At 38.9% G+C, this 10362-nt stretch overlaps 1 protein-coding gene across 1 annotated transcript in view; it reads left to right on the forward strand.

The window, feature by feature from the left end:
* Nucleotides 1-984: 984 nt before the first annotated feature.
* BRDT (bromodomain testis associated) overlaps nucleotides 985-10362 on the forward strand; it is a gene marked incomplete at both ends in the record, with an annotated part of 35543 nt that continues 26165 nt past the window's right edge. Inside the window, 4 exons of the mRNA XM_081325510.1 lie at nucleotides 985-1176; nucleotides 5872-6009; nucleotides 7392-7521; nucleotides 9304-9470. Coding sequence (XP_081181636.1) covers nucleotides 985-1176; nucleotides 5872-6009; nucleotides 7392-7521; nucleotides 9304-9470 — 627 coding nt within the window. The remainder of the gene's footprint in view (nucleotides 1177-5871; nucleotides 6010-7391; nucleotides 7522-9303; nucleotides 9471-10362) is intronic.

The following is a 10362-nucleotide window of genomic DNA, read 5'->3' on the forward strand; positions in this document are numbered from 1 at the left end:
ACAAAGCTATTTCAAATTAGCAAGGATGCCTACATAAACTATGTATTCCACATCATGGAAATTGGCTTATAGTAAAATGCCTGAAGTATTACAATAAAAGTAATTTAGGTCCATACAAAATATTTCCTGTCCAGTAGGTAAAATTTGCCTTAGTTGCTCAGGAGCCTGGAGTTCTTACATATACAACAAGATGCTTGCTCTTTATTTAAGAGATTGTTCATCCATTAATAAATGTCAACCACTGGGGAAATCAGGAGATCCAGGCATTTCAAATGCATATAAAGATTTATTGCAAGCTTAAGCTCTCTACAAGTATCTGAACGACTAATGTTCAACGGAAATGGACAGGAGATAAGGGTAGAAGGAATTCAAAGTGGGCTGGGCTTAGATCTTTTGTGGGTGCACAGGGACTCATGACTGATAACATGTTTAACCCCTCCCTCAGGCTCAGCCATCTCCTATATCACTTTGTCAGTGTGGGGATTTGAGGGGGGGGGTTGGCTTCCTTAAGATTAAAGAGATTTTTCAAAGTTACATTAAAGAGTTCCTAAAATATTTGAATCCTTAGTATTGTACCTTCAGTTTACGTCTGTCTGGTAAGCAAGTTTTGGTAGAGTTTCGATATCAATGGCTAAGTAATACAAACGTTATCTGAACCCTAAGCTTTTATTTAAAACTACCATGTCTAGATTCACTTTATATACTAGGTTAAAAAAAACATATTATGGTATATTGAGTTCTGTGAATTAACATGTTTGACAGAGACACCAATGGGTCATAGATAGATGTCATGTATCTTCATTAAATTATGCCTTGTGATTTGTTTTTAGTCTCTTAAAAACTTTTATGTGGCCTAACCAATAAATCAGTGAGATACACAGCAATGAATCAACTGGTCTCTTGGAAATCTTTTTCTTTACAGATTGTCTGAAGGAGGTGGAGGAAGAAAACCTATTTGACATCAGAAAGTCATTAGGAATAAAGATGGCTACTTCAAATCCACATCATGTGACAATTGTCAACCCTCCTCCTCCAGATCACATCAATACTGAAGGAACTGGCTGCTTAACCAATCAGCTTCAATATTTACAGAGAGTGGTCATGAAAGCAATGTGGAGACACAACTTTTCTTGGCCATTTCATCAGCCTGTAGATGCTGAAGGTCTAAAACTTCCAGTAAGAATTCCCAGTAATTTGTCTGTGTGTGTGTGTGTGTGTGTGTGTGTGTGTGTGTGTGTGTACAGAAAAACAATGTTTCACATAAAGTTAATTGTTAAGAAATGTTGGTAATACAAGCACACTGGTCTCATCTATGGCAAATTCTCTTATTCCAAGCCAAAATGAAAGCTAATAAGATACTTCTTTTAAAAGGTTAAGACTTGTAACAGCAGCAGGAAGTAGTGTATAACTGTATAAAGTAGTACATATAAATCGATTGCTGTATATTCTGCACACGGCCAACCCAATCTGAATCTTCCACCTCAAGTGTAGGACTTCATCCAATAGAAAGTTTGTTTTTACTTTAGTCTGGATGACAAAGACTTCCTTGCCAGTCAAGCGCAATCATTTGCTAAAGAGATGCAATGCAGCACAGGCCATCTGTTAACTTATATCCTTCTTTAGCTGCTTTTCCCTAACATTGTAATGGTTGAGGTAGGTACCCAATTCTATTTCAAGACATAACCTGATTAGTACTGCAGCATTTAACTCTGCTGAATACTGAAGCATGAGTGTCATACTGAAATAAATGTTATACAATTAGCCATGATAAAAGGACATAAGCCAAGGATCAAAGTTTGTCTTTTTCCAGGTATTTCTGAACTGGGGCACTCAGCAGTACAGTATAGCCAATACTGAAGAATGCTAGGAATCATAGTTCAGCATCGTCTGAGAGCTAGAGGTCTCCCTTTCAAGTATAAAAAACTTAGACCAATGTCTAATATAAGGAACATGGTGGCTCAGTGGGTTAGGATGCTGAGCTTGTCGATCAGATGGTCGGCAATTTGGCAGGTCGAATCCCGAGTGCCGCATAACAGTGTGAGTGCCTGTTACTCATCCCAGCTTCTGCCAACCTAGCAGTTTGAAAGCACGTAAAAATGCAAGTAGAAAAATAGGGACTACTACGGTGGGAAGGTAACAGCACTCCGTGTGCCTTTGGCGTCTAGTCATGCCGGCCACATGACCACAGAGACATCCTTGGACAAGCGCTGGCTCTTTGGCTTTGAAACAGAGATGAGCACCGGCCCCTAGAGTTGGAAACGACTAGCACACATGTGCGGGGGAACCTTTACCTTTACCTTTTATGTCTAATATAATTTTGCAATGTGTCATAAAACAGTACCACTTTTAAAACTTGTTGCTAACAGAATTCTAATATAAAATTTTCACAGCTATGAGAAGCACAAACAAAACCCCACTATAAGTATGTGGCATTCAACCAGGTGTAATGTTTTATTCTTTGACTATCTTCAATCCAATCAAATTTAACTCAGTTGTATATGACCTAAATCTCCTTTTTAAAAGTTCATTTATTTTGTATGAAAAGGTAGGAATATATACAAAGGTACTAACAGAAGACAATATCTGTAGCTCATCATTGAACTGTGGAGTCCTTGGTACTCTCTGAGCTTGGTTGTTTGCTTGTAGATATACCAATTAGGTAATATCAGTGCTAGTGGGTTTCGGGCAGTGGTGGGATTCAAATATGTGAACAACCAGTTCTCTGTGTGGATGCTGCTTCAGGAAGTCCATTCTGAGCCTGGGCAACAAAAAATTAACTACCGGTTCTGCCGAACTGGTGCGAACTGGCTGAATCCGATCACTGATGTGGGGTTTGTTCTCTGTTTACAGCTTGCCCTGCAGTGTTGGTGAGGGTGTGGTTTTCTCCTTGGTAGTCCTTTGATTAGAGTATTATTTTCTGTTTGTCTGCTTGACTGTTTGTCTCCTTGGTAGTTCCTTGATTAGGACATTGTTTTCTGCTTGGTTGTTAGTCTGGTATTAATCCCTTTTCAGCTGATTGTAGCTGGATGGCATGTGTCCTGATCTTTTTGTTTTCTCCTTAGCTTATTTTATTGTCTCTTTTAAATACTGTGTAAATGTGGTTTATCTCTATGCGTCTATGTGGCTGACATATCTGAGTGCCAAACTTCCAGGAATTCTCTAGAGATTTTGTATTTATTTAACTTGGTCTAGGATTCTCAGTTTCCCAATTGAAACTATGGTTGAGTCTGTTTATGTGCTGACATTAAGGGACCTATAGTGAATCTGAGTAATTTTTTCAGCACAATGCTGTGCAAGTTGGTAACTAAGGGCCAAGCAACATAGGTATGTATAATTCTACTTTTTTTTTACTTTTGCTATCATCAGGTAAGAGATCTCAAATCGTTCTCCTTCCCAATAACGAGTTGCTAACTCTGAACAATGCCATTGGAAGACAACTCTCCAACCTAATAGGGAAGGAAAAGTAGGCACAGTTTGCCTCCTTATCGCCACACCATAATTCCAAACAGGGACACCTACCATGCTTGATCAGATGCTCCAGGCGTCATTTGTGGTGTTTTATTTCCCAGAGGGCTTCAATAAACTGAGGCAAAAATTTGGGATCATCCCCTCGGGGGCAACAATGTTCAGTACTTGTTTCACCTCCTGTTGCCAGTTCATTAAGCACTGAACAGAACTTTCTGCCAGAGAGCTGGTGATTTCTCTGAGCGCTCTTTGAAAACAGTGAGATCCATTAGGCGCCTGGGGTGGATCATCCAAATAGGCCAGGGGTCTTCAAACTTGGCCCTTTTATGACTTGTGGACTTCAACTCCCAGAATTCCTCAGCCAGCATGCCTGGCTGAGGAATTCTGGGAGTTGAAGTCCAGAAGTCATAAAAGGGCCAAGTTTGAAGACCCCTGAAATAGGCGGTGGCTAACAATAAAGCCACCCAAATAGGATATAGATGCCTAGCAGTCACAGCTGGGGATCCAAACATGATTTGACCAAGGCAACGTAATAAAATGTTCCTTCCAATCATCAAATAAAGCTTCTCTTTCTTCTTTATGGGCATTATGATGCATGGTAATTAGTATGACTAGTAACAAAAATCAGCACCCTAGGTGAGCCATGTAATTTATTTATCATTTATTTATTAATTTAATTTCTATACCGCCCTTCTCCCGAAGGGCTCAGGGCGGTGTACAGGGCAATAAAATGCAATAAAAATACAATATACAAAAGTTAAGATAAGAATTAAATAGAAAAGCCCAATTGCAATAAACATTAATTAAAATTACAATTAAAATACCCCAAGCCCATCAGACCAGGCCGGCTCGTTCAAATAGGTGAGTTTTCAGGTCACGGTGGAAGGAGCGAAGGTCAGGAGCCGTCCGGAGCTCAACCGGTAAATGATTCCAAAGGTCTGGCACACCCACAGAGAACGCCCTCCCCCTGGGGGCCACCAGCCGACACTCTCTGACCGACAGCACCCTGAGGAGGCCCTCTCTGTGGGAGCGCACAGGACGAAGGGAAGTTGATGCCGCCAGTAGGTGCTCTGGACCCATGCCATTTAGGGCTTTATAGGTCATCACCAGCACCTTGAATCTCACCTGAGTACTCCCGAGTCCATACATGTAATTTTAAAATTTGATTTTTTTTTCTTGAAATGTGATGCCCTACATAATGTGGCAGACTCGTAGTTCGTCCATACAGATAGGTCACCCCTGATACTAATAACTGGTTCTGAAGTTTGTCTATATTCAGGCCTTCATCTCTTGTCTGTACTTAGTTGTGCCATAATACATCCGGACCTTTGGGCCTTTACAAATGTTTCTAGGACTTTGTGGGATTTGTTTTCCCCAGTAAAGGCTAAATCCCTGACACGTCCATTTTTTTTATTTCTGACACACTCATCTTGTCAGTTTATCCAAAATATCTTTCAAAGTGACTGCCACCTTGCATATCTGGTGTTGGATCTCTAGAGAAACTTGTCACTTGAGCTTAATATGACAATTTAGGGTTGGAAGTTACCACTGGGCCTGTTCTGCCTGTTTGCATTTCTCAGACACTTAAAATATTTTTTTTCTGCATGTAAAATTATTACACCATCAACCTTGACTTGTCCATTGTGGCAGGCTTTTGTCTATGGGCCTTTAAGAAGACTTAAAAGAACAATAGGAACTGGGGGGGGGCGGTATTAACCTACTTTTCTACCTGCTGTCTACCTTCTACACTAATAATCCCTAGAAATCTATAATTTCCCAAAACTCAGGATACACTTAAACATCACTAAAATGAGACTCACAGTGATACAGCTCCTTTGCTGTTTGATGTATGAGCTGGGCATGATTACAGTTTGAGAATCTTTTGTATACACAGTGCTGCTTATTGTGAAATTATTCTTTGATGGAATTCAAGTACAGATAATCTTTGACTTATGATTGATCATTTAACAACTGTTTGAAATAAAAAATATATTTTAAAAATATTTAAAAATCATTAAAAATGGGAAAAGAGAAATTCTCTGGTTCAAACATTACTTTTATCTTACCAGATGTTGGTAAGTTGCTGTTCTCTTAGCCCCGGTATGATTGTTCTCCATTGGCTTGTTTTGAGGGCTGTTACTTGAATTTTCCTTTTATAAATGTAATATTTCTTATTCCATGTATTTACTAATAATTTAGATTTCAGTTGGACCTTGGTTGATTTACTGTTTTATGATAAAGATATTGCAGGCAATGATATTTTTCACATGAGAAATCATTCTCAATTTCCCCATATTCATGTCACTTATGTATGTCTTGGACTTACAAATTATGCTTCTTAAATCTGCAATCCTCATATGTTGTTGTTCTCCCTCTCTGCTTCTTATTTCTTTTTAAAACATACAGGATTATTATAATATTGTAAAAGAGCCCATGGACTTGACCACAATTCAGAAACGTCTGGAACATCAATACTACACATGTGCTGCAGAATGTATTGACAACTTCAAGAAAATGTTTGCAAACTGCTATTTATATAATAAGGTATCTACAATGGATGACCATATCTATAAATATAAATATTTTTGACAAACATTTGGCTGTGCTACAGTTAGTCCTTATTTAGTGACTGCTTTGTTTAGCAACTGTTCCTAGTTGCAATGATGATGAAAAAGTAATTTTGTGACCAATCCTCAGATTTACAGCCTTTGTATGTCTATAAAGCAAAGGAAAGCTGAACTAAGATCTTAAGCACAGTCCCAGTTTCACTTAGTGACTGCTTCGTTTATCAAATGAGTTGCTAGTCCCAGCTGCAGTTGCTAAAGGAAGACTATCTGTATTTGGGTTTCTTCAACACCACCCGTTGCCATAATGGATTGGTGAAAATGGAAGCTATAAACAGGCCCTTTCTTTTTTTCCTAGTTAGTTTTCCACTTGACTATTAACTATTTTATTTATTTGGTTTATTATTTATTTCTTGTTTTATTTTTCTATCATACCCATTCACAAAGAAAATATGTGCATTTTGCCTGAAGAATGCATTTGCAGAAGCTACATGAGATTGCCTAATGATTTGTCTCAAACTGTCTCTCTCCTATCTCTTTCCACCAATTTCTGTCAATTATATCGGCAACTGGATGGGTATGATTTCATCGCTCGGATGCAAAGTTCGCCTGGTGTCTGAGATTCTTATGTTCAAACGTGTAAATAAAACCTCCATCTCAAAAATACCAATAGTCCCAAGTGACTTTTAAAAAATTCAACTTTTAGTAAAAAGAATATTTTCTTACACATTCTGAGAATTGAGGGCTTCATGATCATATACACTGAGTGGTATAGTGGTAAGAGAGATGAAAACCCTAAATCTATAAATTTGAGTCATTACTATTTAACGTTAAGGCTGGGGCAATAGGGGAACAAAATTAATTAAACAGTTGTAAATCTCACTTTAGGGACCGCAGTGGCTCAGTGGGTTAGGACGCTGAGCCTGTTGATCAGAAGGTCGGCAGTTTGGCGGGTCGAATCCCGAGTGCCGCATAACAGTGAGCGCCTGTTTCTCGTCCCAGCTTCTGCCAACCTAGCAGTTCGAAAGCACGTAAAAATGCAAGTAAAAAAACAGGGACCACTACGGTGGGAAGGTAACAGCGTTCCATGCACCTCTGGCGTCTAGTCATGCCAGCCACATGACCACGGAGACGTCCTCCGACAAGCGCTGGCTCTTCAGCTTTGAAACAGAGATGAGCACTGGCCCCTAGAGTCAGAAACGACTAGCACACGTGTGGGGGAATCTTTACCTTTACCTTTAAATCTCACTTTACTGTTCCTTTCCAAGCAATCTTAAGTCAAAGGTGATTCTCCTGTTGATCTAGCAGCTTTATGAGCAGATTTATCTTGGATGGTAATAGGCTCCAGCATTTATCTTGCAGCCTGGTGATGACATTGTTTTCATGGCCCAAGAGCTCGAAAAAGTGTTTCTGCAGAAGGTTGCCCAGATGCCGCCAGATGAGAAAATAGTGGTGATCAATAAAGGGAAAAAGGGGGAAGGAAAAACAAATGGTAAGAAATGCTTGACTTGACATCTCTAAACAGATTATATTGCTTGCTGAAGTGTTTTTGTAAAGTCTTAATAATTGGACAGAAGGCTCTCAAAATGCAGTTGGTTGGGGCAGGGGGGAGTATACAATGACTGTAGACAGTTTGGTATTCGGTGTTGTAATTTTTGCTGAATTACTGAAAGATGATGAAGACTGCACTTTTCAAGTTGAAACTCGAGAAAACTCAGGAAAGTGAGATTGGCAACCATATCCCTATGAGGAAAGGGCACCGAATGTATCCTACTTTTAAGCCACTGATTATAAATAAAAATTAAACATTGAGCCTGCATATTTACTGCTAAAAATGCAACTGTGTCATTCATAAGAATGTCTCTAAATTATTTTGTTATTAAACAGGATTAAAGTAAAAGCGTGGATTGGTTCCGTCTCTTGAGCATAATTCTGTACAGTATTAATTGAATACACCATGCTTTTCACATATTCTATGGTTACTACTGTTACTTCCTTCTTCTCTTTCTGTCAAACTGATTTTTTCTTTCTCTCTTCTTCCTTACACACTAAGCTCTTAAAGGGAGACCAGGTTATTTTTGTCCAAAGTCTGACTTATTTATTGTTCCAAAGGTTTTTTTGGAATTAGAGCCTCAATTTCTAATTCTTGACATGAACTCATTCTGGTAATTCTTTCTCATAGGTTTCTCCCATTGCCTTATACCATGCATAGTAAAGCTGCACATCATGTCTTAGTTGCTAACATTTTGTAACATATAACTACATCTTTGGTACTTATTAGATAATCATCTGCATTCAAATTAGCTATGGTAATTATCTTCTATTAATGTGCCATTCTTTAGATACGAATAGTTTAGGAGCCAACCACCCAAATGGTGTTTCTTGTTTCAGTCATATTGTGCTGCCACCACGTGGCTGTTTTGGAGTAATTACAATGTGGGCAGTCAGACCCTCCTACCGTATGATGTATTTCCTCTTCCCTCCCCTTTCTGGGATGGACTTCCTCCTCCTTTGTCCCTGGGGAGAATCCCATCCTTCATTATTCAGCTAACATGTGACAACAGCAGATGTGCAGTCACTGGGAATATTACCATTTTCCGACTATTCTGAATCCAAGCCATTGTGTATTAATTAATCTCTTGATAAGACCTCTATGGTCTAGATAAGCAGATTTCCTTAACATTAACAGCTCTCTTCAGATAGTTGAACTCGTGGAAAACACATCTTATCATATAGAAATACCTTTATTGCATGTAGATTAAGATGACGTTTGCACGGCATTTCCAAGATATTTCCAAGGTATCTCCAAGGTCAGAAGATGGTAATATTCCCAGCGCCTGTGTGAGTCTACTGTTGTCACATGTTAGCTGAATAATGAAGGATGGGATTCTCCCCAGGGACAAAGGAGGAGGAAGTCCATCCCAGAAAGGGGAGGGAAGAGGAAATACATCATAGGGTAGGAGGGTCTGACTGCCCACATTGTAATTACTCCAAAACAGCCATGTGGTGGCAGCACACATAGATATTAAATATCCACAGTTATATTCCTATTGGAGTCTATAGCACTCAGGTCTTGTCTTGCTTCATGCTAAAGTAAAGCAAATTGCCATGATTATATATGAATGTTATAGTTTAAATCATAGTTATTGTATAAGATGGTATAGTCTTGTAGGCTATGACAGTGGGGAAAGAATCACAATGGAGAGTATAGTCTCTTTACATGTGAATGCTGCCAGGAGCCCTTCACTAACACACTATCACTTTGTTTTCTTAGCTGCTGAGCAATCTGATGCAAAAAAATCACAAATTCAGCAGCCAAAAAAATCCAGAAAAGTCAAGCAGTTCCAAATGAAAACAGCAACCCCACAACTGCAGTCTCCAGAGCCTTCCCCTGTGCCTCCTTTTCCAAGTGTCACACTAACATCTGAAGCAGTTACCAAAGTAAGACCAAAAAAAGAGCTATAGTTCTTTATGTTTCAGTAGTTAGGAGCTGTGAGGCTGATTGCCCGTCTCTTGTTTAGGAAATGGACAGTAGAAATGGCCACAGTATGGAATCACCTGATAAGAACTGGACTCAAACTGATTTGGAGCACGGTTATCCAACATTTTGGCTTGCTTGGGCCTCTCTGAGTGAAGAGGAATTATTTTGGGCTGCATATAAATATATATAATATAGAATAAATATTAATAAAAGAATATATATATATATATATATATATATATATATATATATGTTTAAGTATTTGTCAAGGCTTTTTGAATGGACCTTGCTAATTAACTCTTTCATTCCTGTTTTGGCCCGGCTCAGGGCTTATCCACAGGAACTAGTCAACTTATGACAGCTCATTATTTGTGCAAATTATTCAAATTGCTAATAAAGAATTTGGGAGGCTAAGATGATCATTTCGAACTCATTTATGTTCTCATCAGTTAGTCATACCCTTTATCTGAGATTCGAACCCGGGCTGATTGTATATCAGGAAGTGTTTTAACCTCCTGAGCCACAGGTTCTGTCTCTCTTATATTAGCTGGAAGGCAAGGCAAATGTATGTTTAAGTATTTGTCAAGGCTTTTTGAATGGACCTTGCTAATTAACTCTTTCATTCCTGTTTTGGCCCGGCTCAGGGCTTATCCACAGGAACTAGTCAACTTATGACAGCTCATTATTTGTGCAAATTATTCAAATTGCTAATAAAGAATTTGGGAGGCTAAGATGATCATTTCGAACTCATTTATGTTCTCATCAGTTAGTCATACCCTTTATCTGAGATTCGAACCCGGGCTGATTGTATATCAGGAAGTGTTTTAACCTCCTGAGCCACAGGTTCTGTCT

This window comes from Vipera berus, assembly GCF_964194415.1.
Source record: "Vipera berus genome assembly, chromosome: 3".
NCBI classification, from domain to species: Eukaryota; Metazoa; Chordata; class Lepidosauria; order Squamata; family Viperidae; genus Vipera; species Vipera berus.